The 13,741-nt window shown below is 43.3% G+C and overlaps 2 protein-coding genes and 1 long non-coding RNA gene across 3 annotated transcripts in view; 1 reads left to right on the top strand and 2 right to left on the bottom strand.

Moving 5' to 3' along the window:
- Nucleotides 1-353: 353 nt before the first annotated feature.
- RPLP1 (ribosomal protein lateral stalk subunit P1) lies at nucleotides 354-2,511 on the bottom strand. Its single transcript, XM_081228780.1, has 4 exons — nucleotides 2,317-2,511; nucleotides 1,549-1,623; nucleotides 688-805; nucleotides 354-475 (listed from the first exon to the last, which is right to left on the bottom strand). The coding sequence occupies exons 1-4, from the start codon at nucleotides 2,386-2,388 to the stop codon at nucleotides 396-398; spliced, it is 345 nt and encodes a 114-aa protein (XP_081084906.1). The 5' UTR covers nucleotides 2,389-2,511; the 3' UTR covers nucleotides 354-395.
- A 131-nt stretch (nucleotides 2,512-2,642) lies between these two features.
- LOC308613640 overlaps nucleotides 2,643-13,741 on the top strand; it is a 28,331-nt gene continuing 17,232 nt past the window's right edge. Inside the window, exon 1 of the long non-coding RNA XR_014015280.1 lies at nucleotides 2,643-3,021. This is a non-coding gene — a long non-coding RNA (uncharacterized lncRNA). The remainder of the gene's footprint in view (nucleotides 3,022-13,741) is intronic.
- On the bottom strand, nucleotides 5,920-6,778 carry LOC308614464 (small ribosomal subunit protein eS1-like; the record flags this gene model as incomplete). Its single annotated transcript, XM_081228910.1, has 1 exon — nucleotides 5,920-6,778. The coding sequence occupies one exon, from the start codon at nucleotides 6,776-6,778 to the stop codon at nucleotides 5,987-5,989; it is 792 nt and encodes a 263-aa protein (XP_081085036.1). The 3' UTR covers nucleotides 5,920-5,986.

Here is a 13,741-nt window from a genome sequence, read left to right as displayed (position 1 = left end):
TATAAATCCAAGTTCTAGGGTGGCCCTGGCATTTTGAAAAGCAAACCAATTTCCACTTCACATCACCATTCAATCACCTCTCCCCGCAAAGCTACTTCATTTGTTAGTTTTTCAAATATCTGAGGCCTGGATCACCCCCAACAGTGACTCTTATTCAGGTCTAGAGGACAGAGCCTGTAATCATGAAGTCATGCGGGTAGTCTGGACAAGGTGTCTGCTCTAACCTTTCTCCTCCTGCCTCTCCATGCAGTTCTCAATGCTGCACCCAGCTTCTTCTTCCAGGAAGAGACCACTGAAAGCAAAGTTCATCTTTACACAACATATCCCCAGAACTATCAGTAAGACAAACAGCAGCAAAGAACTCAGCTTTTTATTGAACGTGCTACTAAAGAGGTTTAGTCAAAAAGACCAAAGCCCATGTCATCATCAGACTCTTCAGATTCTTCTTTCTTTGCTTCCACTTTCTTCTCCTCAGCTAAAAACAAAACAAAAAATAGTCAGTTACCTCTCTAAAACTCCAAAGAGCTCCAGGCCCTTCAACTTTCGTGGTCAAAAATACCCTAGATTTCCCTCATCAAACTATGCCTCTGGTTTTAAGATTTCTATACATCATCTACTCTTAGCAAATGAAGAACAATTTTGCCTATAATACTTCTAATCTCCACACTCCAATACCAAGTTTCCTACCTGGGGCAGCAGTGGTGGAGGGGGCAGGACCTCCTGCTGGTGTAGCACCAGGTGCTGGGGCAGGTCCACCTGCCCCCACATTGCAGATGAGGCTCCCGATGTTGACATTGGCCAAAGCCTGCAATACATATGCATATATAGGTAAATGCTTAGTCCTGTCCTTTTGTTCCAGCACCAAAATGCTGGCTTAACTTGCTAGGAGAAATTTCAAGCTTCCTTAAACACTCAAACCAGGATGCTTTCCACAGTTCATGTCTCCTCCTTAGAGTGAATTCAATTTTTTTATACTATGTAGTTCTATGACTTTTCCCAAGGGAATTCACTGAAGATGATTTACAAACAATGTGTCCAATCTTTCAAGTCTGGAGGTTGAAGGACACAAGATGAATAGTTAGAGGCTATCAGTTTCACTTGCCAGAGATTAAGTTACCTACACAATGGAAGGTAGCCAGTGCTAAGTTCCTTGGGTAGGAACCCGGTTTTCATTAGTCTTTTATATTCCAACACAGAATAAGTGGTCAATAAAAGGCCATCACCATGCTGGCAGGATTTACTTGGAACAGCACAGGTGGTATTACCTCCTGGGTGACCCTTTTATGAAGGAATGACCTGGTTAATATATTTTCCTCATGATTTTAGAACAGAAGGGAAGAGAAAGCAGAGTCTGAGACCCAGAGAAAGAGACAAAGACATGACAAAGCAAAACCTTAATTCGCTCCCAGAGATAGAAATGTGAGGAAATTATTGCTCATACTTGGACAAGTCCAGTGGAATTCTAGCACTTCTGGAGTTTAGCATGAGCACCTGATTTAATGGTCTTCCAAAATTTGCTTCTCCAAATTATTGCCACCATCACCTTACCTTTGCAAACAAGCCTGGCCAGAAAGGTTCAACATTTACACCGGCTGCTTTAATGAGGGCATTGATCTTATCCTCCTAAAACAAATAAAAACGGCAATCCATCAGACAGCGAAGTTTAGCTTTCGTAAATGTCTCCGAAATACTGTAAATTGAAAGCAAATCACTCTTAACGTGGGTACGAAACTACGTTTACCCAGTTCAAATATTCTATCGGCATCGCATGTATGCTAATTTAAGACGACTCTTCCACTCTAAAGACAAAAAAATTTTAAAAAGCCTCTGCTCTTGTGTGCCAGGTACTTTGCACGGCCTCGAGTTCATCGCTGCCACTTCACAGGCTGGGACTTGCCCAAGCCACGCAGCTATTTTAAGTTGTGAGGCAAGGCCAGAGGTGCAGCAGAGCCTCCACACCACGCAGCCAGGCCCCAGGGGGTCTTCTCAAGAGCAAGAAAGGAAATCACACCAAATGGAGGTATAAAGCGTCCTGGGGCATTTTCTAGCTGAGGATGAGGCTGCCCACGTGTTGCACAAATTACTCTAAATACAGGTTGTCAAAGCCCGAGCGCGCCGCCGCCAAGTGAAAGCCACTCCCTCCGGGGCGGGCACGTGGCCGAGGCCCCAGGCCGCCCTTACATGGGACTACCCGATGGGCGCCCGTCCCCCTCCGTCGGGGTGTCGATGGCCGCGGCTCCGGCCAGAAGAGTCCGCCCCGGACGCCTGTGAGGGCGGGTAACCTGCGCCCCGCCACCGGCCCAGGCCCGCACTCACCGTGACCGTCACCTCATCGTCGTGCAGGATGAGGGCCGAGTAGATGCAGGCGAGCTCCGAGACGGAGGCCATGGTGCGGGCGAGGGCTAGGCAGGGTCTGCCGGGCGCGGTGCTAGTCGCCGGATGAAGTGAGGGCCTCACCCCAACGCGGCCTTAGCTTCCTCGGAAGGACCAAGCACCTTAGCGGAAGCTGAGGAAAAGGAAGTGCCCGCCTTCGCGCAGCCTCTTATACCTGCCACGCGGACCAATCGGCGCCCGAGCCTGCCGGAAGAGGCGGGACTAGAGCCTATCGCGACAACACACCAAAGACGCCTGCGCAAACACGTATCTCGCGCGTTTGCGGGTTCAAAAAGTTGCTAGGTGTTTGCAGACGCCAATTGCTGTGGCTTGGGTAAAAACTCAGAGCTTGTGAACAGTAAAAATATTTTTAGCAAAAAGTTACCTAGATAAATAGGTATCACTCCCACCTGCTGTAGCCCTGTGAGAGTGTTTAAGCAGGCAGTGACCTGCTGAAGAGCAGGAAATAGGTTTTAACCTGGAGGTCCCGGTGCTTAGCGCAGCTTCTCGGATAAAATACTAAGTGAATATAGGAGAAAATGAGAAACCTGCAACGTTACTGTAGCAGAGGCACTTGAGCGCCTACTGTGACCCAGGCACTGAGCCACACTCTGCAAGGATTCACTTAATCCTCACCCAGCATAAGAGGTAAGTACTATTATCTCCATTTTGTGGGTGGCAAAACTAAGGTGTAGGCCCGGTAACTACACAAGATTCCGCAGTTACTACGAGGCCGAGCCTGGATTTGGAATCTAGGAACCTAAATTCAGTGCTTCCTTCTTGTGTGTGCAGAGAGGGATGGGTCTGGGGATTATGAGTAAATTTTGTCTTTTTTTTTTCCCCCAAAGCATAAAAGATATATTAGGAATATAGGGGAACTTTCCACTTCAGCTTCATTTTTTTTTTTTTTTTAAATAAGGGACCCCGTGGTTGGATGTAAACGCCTTGAAACTGTACTTGTGATGTTAAAAGACCTCTTGATGTAACGGCTGTCTGGCTAGGTGCTGTATTGCCTTTTTTTTTTTTTTTTTTTTTTGCGGTACGCGGGCCTCTCACTGTTGTGGCCTCTCCCGTTGCGGAGCACAGGCTCCGGACGCGCAGGCTCAGCGGCCATGGCTCACGGGCCCAGCCGCTCCGCGGCATGTGGGATCTTCCCGGACCGGGGCACAAACCGGTGTCCCCTGCATCGGCAGGCGGACTCTCAACCACTGCGCCACCAGGGAAGCCCTGTATTGCCTTTTTGTGTCCTTTGAAGCTAATGAAACTGGTGTTGGGTTCATGCTGAGAGGTTTTCTTTAGAATTTTTTTTAATTGAGGTATAATTGATATATTAGTTTCAGGTGTACAACATAATATTCGATATTTGTTTATATTGGGAATTGATCATCATAGTAAGTCTAGTTAACATCCATCAATCATACATGGAGAACAAATTTATTTGTGTGTGATGAGGTCTACTCTGTAAGCAACTTTTCGCCGTGTGGTACATTATTAACAGTAGTCACCATGCTGTACCTTACATCCCCATGACTTATTTATTTTATAACTGGAAATTTGTAGCTTTGATCCCCCTTCACCAGTTTCACTCAGCCCCGCATCCCCACCTCGGGCATCCACAAATCTGTTTCCTGTATCTATGAGCTTCTTTTTGTTTTTTTTTTGTTTTTTTGTCTGTTTGTTTAGATTCCACATATAATGAGGTCATACGGTATTTGCCTTTCTCTGACTTATTTCACTTAGCATAACACTCTCAAGTTCCACCTATGTTGTCTCAAATGGCAAGAGTTTATTCTTTTTTTGCTGAGTAGTATTCCATCACATTTTCTTTATCCATTCATCCGTTGGTGGACGCTTAGGTAGTTTCCATGCATTGGAGATTGAAAATTATGCTGCAGTGAACATGGGAGTGCGGGTATCTTTTCAAGTTAGTGTTTTTCGTTGTCTTCTAGTAAATACTCAGAAGTAGAATTTCTGGATTTTTCCCCCCATGGATCAAACTCATGTTTAATAGCATCGATGTGTAGCAGGGACACAAGGTTGAGTGATGGAACCCTGCCTTAGGGGCTCACAGTCCATCCAGAGACACAAGTCTTACAGCACTGGGCGTGAGTGCTTAAGCAGCCAAGTGCACGAGTGGGCATGGAGGCAGGACTGCTGAAGAGCAGAAGGGAGGGCAGCGCGGGCCCAAACAATAGCTGCTAATGCTGCAGGCAAGTGCCTGGAAGGGAGCCCAGACTGGCGAGGAGGCCCCGCACCCCACCCTCCTGCATCGAAGCTGTCCCAGTGGGCCAGGGCTGCTGGTAAGCCCGTACGTAGGGAAGTACCCCTCTCTGCCAAGACGCCCTCCCACTTACACTGAATAGTGAGAGCAGCTGCTTCCTCCATGCAGCCTTCCTTAACTTCCAGTCCAGAGGACAGGGGACCCAGGGAGCAGAGACTGGGGCGGGGGTCAAAGCAGACACTACAGGAGTTACGTCCAAAAGGGCTGGCATGGCGGACCCAGTCCAGTCCCAGCCAGCACCGAAGGGGGTGGGTTTGTGGGGGAGAGTTACACGGACTGTACAAACTTGATGGGGACTGATCTGTGCAGCTCTTTGCAACTAGCGGGAACAGGCCAAGTGAGAAGGCACTCCCCAACAAGGTGTGGAGATGCAGCCAGAGAGCCCAGTGGGAGGCAGCCTCTGGGCCACTGAGGGAGTCGGAGAATGAGGGTCACAGGGCAGAGGCCATTGTCCTGCTGTGCCCTCGGGTGGCGGTTTAAGAGGAGCTGTTTGTGCCCAGACACGGTAAACCCCAAACAAGTGCATCTCCTGCCCAGCAGTGGGGCAAGTGGATGGGGCACTACCTGGTACACTATATCTAGAGTTGGCTGGCAATGCCACACTGTCCTGACAGGGAGCCATGGGGTTCCGTGGCCACACAGGCCGCTTCATGACAAGGGGGCACTGCCACACCTGCCCGGGCCGTGTTCGGAATCCAGTGCTGTGGGTTGGGGCGTGGGACAGATTATAGTAGTTTTAATTTTCGAAGGAACCTCCGTACTGTTTTCTGTAGCACTTGCACCAATTTACATTCCCACCAACAGTGTGTAAGGGTTCCCTTTCTCCGCATCTTCACCAACACTTGTTAGCTCTTGTTGATGATACCATTCTTAACAGGTGGGAGGTGATAGGTCATTGTGGTTTAAGTTTGTGTTTCCCTGATGATTGGTGATGTTGAGCACCTTTTCAGGTACCTGTTGCCCATCTGTATGTCTTATTTGAAAACATATCTATTCAGATCCGCCTGTTTTTTTAATTTGATTGTTTGTTTTTTGTTATTGAGTTGTATGAGTTTTTTGTTTGTTTGTTTTGCGGTACGCGGGCCTCTCACTGTTGTGGCCTCTCCCGTTGCGGAGCGCAGGCTCCAGACGCGCAGGCTCAGCGGCCATGGCTCACGGGCCCAGCCGCTCCACGGCACGTGGGATCCTCCCGGACCGGGGCACGAACCCGCGTCCCCTGCATCGGCAAGCGGACTCCCAACCACTGCGCCACCAGGGAAGCCCTGTTTTGTTTTTTTTTTTTTAAGTATCACAAATGAGGTCTTTTATTTGTCACCATTAAAAGTTTGATTTTTAAACAGATTCCTGGACTGGTGGCTCATATCCATCAGCTCGTTCACCTTTAGCACCTGTCTCGTCCCCAGTAGCTTTTCCAGAACTACTACCTTCACCATGTAACTCCATGAGTTTTCCCAATTCAAACTTGGGCTTCTTCAGCATTTTTACTTTTCTAACAAACACATCATGGAGTGGATAAATAGACTGGCAGGCCTTTTCTATGTCTTTTCCAATGCTGACTGGAATCAATTTATGGACCACCTCTTTCAAGTCATTTGTCTGCACCTCTCGGGTCATGATTTCCATCATCTTCTTACGGATCTGGTGGACCTGCTGGTGCTGGGCATAAGAGGTCTTCCGAATCTGATTGTTGCGTTTTTTAGTAAAACCCACACAGAAGAGACGAAGCAAATAACCATCGGTAGTCTTGACATCAACGTGAGCTTCAATCACGGTCTGCCATTTTTTGACCATGGAGCACATTTTGTCACGGGTAAGATCCATGCCATGGAAATTAGTCAGGCAGTTTTTGCCCTGAACGTCCTCAGTAATAAGCTTGAATTTTCTAAATGCAACTTCATCATTCTGCAGATCAGCAAGGCTCACTTCAAACACACGACCCTTGAGGCCATCAGATGCAATTTGGGTTCCTTGAGTTCTCGTGACTAGTGTTTTCCCAATATTTCTTATATTGAACATAGCTGGTGCTTTCACATTGTACCAATCTTTCTTAGAAAATGCGTCAACCACTTTCTTGGCTCCCTTTTTACCGCCTTTCGTAAGGCGCTTGTTCTTTCTGACCGCCATGGTCTGGGTCTTGTTTTTGTATCCATTCAGCAAGCCTGTGTCTTTTGGTTGGAGCATTTAATCCATTCACGTTTAAGGTAATTATAGATATGTATGTTCCTATGACCATTTTCTTAATTGTTTTGGGTTTGGTTTTGTAGGTCCTTTTCTTCTCTTGTGTTTCCCACTTAGAGAAGTTCCTTTAGCATTTGTTGTAGAGCTGGTTTGGTGGTGCTGAAATCTCTTAGCTTTTGCTTGTCTGTAAAGCTTTTGATTTCTCCATTGAATGTGAATGAGATCCTTGCCGGGTAATCTTGGTTGTAGGTTCTTCCCTTTCTTCACTTTAAATATATCATGCCACTCCCTTCTGGCTTGTAGAGTTTGTGCTGAGAAATCAACTGTTAACCTTATGGGAGTTCCTTTGTATATTATTTGTCGTTTTTCCCTTGTTGCTTTCAGTAATTTTTCTTTGTCTTTAATTTTTGTCCATTTGATTACTGTGTGTCTCAGCGTGTTTCTCCTTGGGTTTATCCTGCCTGGAACTCTCTGCACTTCCTGGACTTGGGTGGCTATTTCCTTTCCCATGTTAGGGAAGTTTTCGACTATTATCTCTTCAAATATTTTCTCAGGTCCTTTTTCTGTCTCTTCTCCTTCTGGGACCCGTATAATGCGAATGTTGTTGCGTTTAATGTTGTCCCAGAGGTCTCTTAGGCTGTCTTCATTTCTTTTCATTCTTTTTTCTTTATTCTGTTCCGCAGCAGCGAATTCCACCATTCTGTCTTCCAGGTCACTTATCCGTTCTTCTGCCTCAGTTGTTCTGCTATTGATTCCTTCTAGTGTATTTTTCATTTCAGTTATTGTATTTTCATCTCTGTTTGTTTGTTCTTTAACTCTTCTGGGTGTTTGTTCTTTAATTCTTCTAGGTCTTTGTTAAACATTTCTTGCATCTTCTTGATCTTTGCCTCCATTCTTTTTCCAAGGTCCTGGATCATCTTCACTATCATTATTCTGAATTCTTTTTCTGGAATGTTACCTATCTCCACTTCATTTAGTTGTTTTTCTGGGGTTTTATCTTGTTCCTTCATCTGGTACAAAGTCCTCTGCCTTTTCATTTTGTCTGTTTTTCTGTGAATGTGCTTTTCCTTCTACAGGCTGTAGAATTGTAGTTCTTCTTGCTTCTGCTGTCTGTCCTCTCTTTCTCTTTCTGAGTTACTTCACTTAGTATGATAATCTCTAGTTGCATCATATTGCTACCAGTGGCATTGTTTCTTTCTTTTTTATGGCTGAGTAATATTCCATTGTGTATATGTACTACATCTTCTTTATCCATTCATCTGTTGATGGACATTTAGATTGTTTCCATGCCTTGGCTATTGTGAATAGTGCTGCTATGAACATAGGGGTGCATGTATCTTTTTTTTTCTTTTAATCAAAGGGAGAAGTTATTTTTTTCTTAAATATATATTTTATTTATTTTAGTACATTACAGTTGCCATTCTTTTTGATGCTCTAATTATCTTGTTTCTGACTGGTGGGAACCATTTCCAGTTGTCTCTTTTTGTTTTTGTTTTTGTTTTTTTGTGGTATGCGGGCCTCTCACTGTTGTGGCCTCTCCCGTTGCGGAGCACAGGCTCCGGACACACAGGCTCAGCGGCCATGGCTCACGGGCCCAGCTGCTCCGCAGCATGTGAGATCTTCCCGGACCAGGGCATGAACCTGTGTCCCCTGCATCGGCAGGCGGACTCTCAACCACTGTGCCACCAGGGAAGCCCTCCAGTTGTCTCTTGAGTCTTCTAATATCCCAATAGTCTCTAATAGCTTCTTTGACTTCTGATATTCTCTCTTTTTCAAAAAAATATTTATTTACTTATTTATTTATTTATTTTTGGCTGCGTCGGATCTTTGTTGCATGGGATCTTCACTGCAGCATGGGGGATCTTTCATTGCAGCACACGGGCTTCTCTCTAGTTGTGGCATGTGGGCTCAGTAGTTGCGGCACGTGGGCTCTCTAATTGTGGCGTGCAGGCGCCAGAGCACGTGGGCTCTGTAGTTGTGGTGTGCAGGCTTCAGAGCACATGGGCTCTGTAGTTGCACCACGCAGGCTCTCTAGTTGTGGCTTGTTGTGCTCAGTAGTTTCGGTGCGCATGGTCTTAGTTGCTCCGTGGCGTGTGGGCTCTTAGTTCCCCAAAAAGGGATTGAACCCATGTCCCCTGCATTAGAAGGTGGGTTCTTAAGCACTGGACTACCGGGGAAGTCCCAGGGTGCATGTATCTTTTTGAATTACAGTTTTGTCTGGATATATGCCCAGGAGTGGCATTGATGGATCATATGGTAATTCTATTTTTAGTTTTCTGAGGAACTTTCATACTGTTTTCTGTAGTGGCTGCACCAACTTACATTCCCACAGGCAGTGTAGGAGGGTTACCTTTGCTCCACATCCACATCCAGCATTTGTTATTTGTAGACTTTCTAATGATGGTCATTCTGACCATGTGATGTGGTACCTTATTGTAATTTTGATATGCGTTTCTGTAATAATTAGCAATGTTGAACTTCTTTTCATGTGCCTATTGGCCATCTGTGTAACAAATACTTTTTTAATATATATATGAATTTATTTTATTTAATTATTTTTGGCTGCGTTGGGTCTTCATTGCTGCGCATGGGCTTTCTCTAGTTGCGGCGAGCGGGGTCTACTCTTTTGTTGCGCTGCATGGGCTTCTCATTGCGGTGGCTTCCCTTGTTGCGGAGCACGGGCTCTAGGCACGCAGGCTTTAGTAGTTGTGGCGCACCGGCTCAGTAGTTGTGGCTCGCGGGATCTAGAGCGCAGGCTGAGTAGTTGTAGTGCACGGGCTTAGTTGGGATCCTCCCAGACCAGGGCTCGAACCCGTGTCCCTTGCATTGGCAGGCGGATTCTTAACCACTGCCCCACCAGGGAAGTCCCTAAGAAATACTTTTTGAATTAAATTAATATTTTGTTCCACAAGTTGTTTTATAACCGTAGTAACAAAACCTGAACCTTAGAGTGCGAAAAAGGTAAATTATAGGCTCGTCTCAGTTATGAATGTAAACGCATTCCAAAATAAAATATTAATGTCAGTTATATCTCAATTAAACTGGGGGGAACAAAGCCAAAACAGTTAATGAACTGAATCTGTACTGTATGTAAAAATACGGTATATCATTACTAAACAGGATAGTTCAACATAATGAAGTCTATTAAAAATAATTCATTAACAAATTAAAGAGGAAAATCTACATGAACTTCTTATAGACTCAGAAAAATCACTTGATAAAATTAAGTAACTATTCCCATGGATCGTAGAAAGCTGGGATAGAAGGTAACTTCCATATCTTAAGGTATCTGCCAAAAATGTACAGCAAACATCATACTTAATGATGAAACTTTAGAAACAAACTCCTTAAAATCAGGAACAAAAAATGATGCCTGCTTTCTCTGCTTCTGTTCCAATTACTATTTTAGAGTTTAGCCATCTCTGTAAGATAAGGTATTAAAATGGGAAAGTCGTAAACTTCATTATTCATAGATGATATGATTGTTTACCGAGAAGTTCCAAGAGGTTCAACAGACAAACAGTTCAGATTAATAAGTAGTTTGGCAAGGTTACTAGATTCAAGATTAATATACAAAACTCAGCAGCATTCCTGTACTCAGCAGAAGTCAGTTAGAAGATACAATATTTAAAAATATACCTCATACAATAGCAATTAAAGTCATGGTTTCTAGGAATAAATCTAACAAGATGCGGATGACCATCATTTTAAAAGTCATAAAATTTTATGGAACAACATCAAAGGTAAACTAAAAAGAGTGATATATTCACAGATGGAAGGATCTTTTTTTTTAATTAAATTATTTATTTTTGGCTGCATTGGGTCCTGGTTGCTGTGCGCAGGTTTTCTCTAGTTGCTGCGAGTGGGGGCTACTCTTTGTTGCGGTGCACGTGTTTCTCGTTGTGGTGGCTTCTCGTTGCGGAGCATGGTCTCTAGGCGTGAGGGATTCAGTAGTTGTGGCTCGCGGGCTTTATAGTACAGGCTCAGTAGTTGTGGTGCATGGCATAGTTGCTCCGTGGCATGTGAGATCTTCCCAGACCAGGCCTCGAACCCGTGTCCCCTGCATTAGCAGGAGGATTCTTAACCACTGTGCCACCAGGGAAGTCCGGAAGGATCTTAAAATGGGTAATTCTCTCCAAATTGTGTAATTTCAGTCAAAATTCCATTATGCTTTTCAGTGGAATTTGACAAATTGACCTTTAATTTTAATGGAAGTATCAAAGGCCATTAATAACTTTCTAAGTTATAAGGGAGGATTAACTTTAATGTAAGTTTCACTGAGGGCACAAACTGGTTTCCTGCTGCATTTCTTATTCCTAAAACAGTGCCTGGCACGTAGGAGGTACTCAAATAAATACATATGGAATGAATTAAAAGTGTTGTTGACATACAAATAAACAGACCATCAGAACAGAGAACCCAGACGTACACACTATTTGTAAGAGAACTTGGTAAGGTCAGAGGTATGGCTTTATAAATCGGAAAGAGGTGGTTAGGGGGAAGAGTACCTTTTCAAAAACCAGCAGTGGGACAACTAGATTTCTCTCTGTATGGGAGTGGGGAAAGAATGTTTTTAATTCCCTCCTCATACCGTACATAATGTGAAAAGCAAAACTATAAAATTTTAGAGGAAAACATAGGAGTTTTTCTGTGATAGCAATGGATGAAAATTTTCATTAGGCACAGAACAGAAAGGAAAAGATTGATGTGTTTGATAACATTAAAATTGAAAACTATTTGGTTGGCCAAAAGGTTCATTAGTTTTTTTCCGTAGGATGGCTCTAGTAGCACTTAGTTGTCTTTAACTTCATTCAAAACAATTTTGTTAGATTGTATGTGACAGTTGAAATATCAGCGTGCCTTTAAAAAAAGATTTACCAAAATTGGTGAATTTTTGTATAGTCATTTTAATATTGAAGATGGAATAAAAAAGCAACATTTTTGGCATATTATGCTTTATTATTTCAAGAAAGCTAAAAACACAACTGAAATGCAAAAAAAGATTTGTGCAGTGTATGGAGAAGGTGCTGTGACTGACCGAACACGTTAAAAGTGGTTTGCGAAGTTTTATGCTGGAGATTTCTCACTGGATAAAGTTCTTGGTGGAAATGAAAAATGTGTCTTTTATTTTTACTTGAAAACCGAAGGCACTTTTTGGCCAACCCAATAAAAGCCAAAAGTCTGAAAAAACCAAGTCTGAAAAACTGTCAGCCAAGAAGAGCCTAAGGAAACACAATGACTAAATGTAATATGGTCTCCTGCGTGGAATTTTGGGAAAGACAAAAGATATTAGGTAAAAACGAAGGAAATCTAAATACAATATGGACTTTAGTTAATATATCAATATTGGTTTATTAATTGTAACAAATATATCATACTGGTGTGTTAAAAAATAGGGGCAGCTTGTCAATCAGTGGGGCTTAACCACTGGTTGTGGCCAGGGAAAGAAACAGAGAGCCCTGCCAAAATCACTGCCATCCCAGAGTGACTGAGCGTGCTCAAGGCTGCTCCATCTAAGAGCAACATTAGATGTTTCGCAATGTGGGGAGAAAACAGACTTCACTAAACTCATCAAGCCAATCACTAAACAAGTAAGCAAAAAGCCAGAGAACCAATACCTAGTCTTGCTATATTACCTAAAATGTCTAGTTTCCAAAGGGGAAAAAAAGAATGCAAGACATACAAAGAAAGGAAAACCTACATGTTTGGGGAAATAGCAGGCAACAAAAACTGCCAATGAAAACAATCGCATATTAGATTTAATAAAGACCTTAAAGTAGCCATTATAAATATGTTCAAAGAACCAAAGGAAACCATGCTTAAAGAAACAAAGGAAGAAGTGTTGACAGTGTCTCATCAAATAGAGAATATAAAGAGATTGTTAAAACTAATGACTTTTTCAATAAACTTCAAAATTTTTTCAATAAAGATATCATTAAAAAGAAAAAAAGTAGGGACACCTAGCTGTGAGATATGTGGGAACTCTATACTATCCTCACAATTATTCTGTAAGTCTTAAACTTTTCTAAAAATTAAGTTTTTATTTATTTATTTATTTGGCTGCACCGGGTCTTAGTTGCGGCATGTAGGATCTTTGTCGCGGCATGCTGGCTCTTAGTTGCAGCATGTGGGATCTAGTTCCCCGACCAGGGATTGAACCCGGGCCCCCTACATTGGGAGAGTGGAGGGAAGTCCACCAGGGAAGTCCCTTAAGTTTTTTTTTTAAAAAATACTGTAACCAAAGTGGGAAAAGAAAGTCAGATTGGGAGAAGATATGAGGCCCGTAGTACCCAAAGGATATATAAAGTTCTACAAACCAATAAGAAAAGACTAAAAACTAGTCCTGTTTTGTAAAACATCAAAAATTATCAGGTAAAATTGACTAGGGCTAAGAAATTTTTAGTTAAACTACAAAAATGAGTCAGTCATTAACAAAGTAGTTAACAGCTTTGATGTCAGACGTGGGTTTAAAAATCAGCTCCATCATTTATGACTTTGGGGGGTCCTTGAGCAGGTCATTAACTCTTTCCATCTATTTCTTCACCTGTAAATGATAAATAACACCTTTACAGGGCATCAGAGACTGAGCACCCAATTAACCACAGCTATTCTTCATGACTATTTAAGAGAACTATTTAAGCAAAACATCAACTGCCCCTGCATTTCCCTTTATTTTGTGTAGTTCAGGGGCTTACTAGATTCAACATACTGTTCAGACAAATTCTGCTACCCCACGTTCCCGTATCATAGTAAAAACTTCCTGTTAAGATGTACTTCACAGGAATTCCCTGGCAGTCCAGTGGTTAGGACTCCACACTTCTGCTGGGGACCCGGGTTTGATCCCTGGTCAGGGAACTGAGATCCCAAAAGCCACATGGTATGACCAAAAAAAAAAAGTATTTCAAAAGA

Source organism: Mesoplodon bidens (genome assembly GCF_964165515.1).
Source record: "Mesoplodon bidens genome assembly, chromosome: 3".
Taxonomy (NCBI): domain Eukaryota; kingdom Metazoa; phylum Chordata; class Mammalia; order Artiodactyla; family Ziphiidae; genus Mesoplodon; species Mesoplodon bidens.
This window is presented reverse-complemented; position numbering and strand designations above follow the sequence as displayed.

Bases quoted from the DNA above. Each gene is read 5' to 3' on its own strand.
- RPLP1 (XM_081228780.1), bottom strand. From the start codon at position 2,388: ATGGCCTCCGTCTCGGAGCTCGCCTGCATCTACTCGGCCCTCATCCTG. The intron at 1,624-2,316 runs GTGAGTGCGGGC...TATTTGTTTTAG, and splicing joins ACGATGAGGTGACGGTCACG to GAGGATAAGATCAATGCCCT. The intron at 806-1,548 runs GTAAGGTGATGG...TATGTATTGCAG, and splicing joins GGCCAGGCTTGTTTGCAAAG to GCTTTGGCCAATGTCAACAT.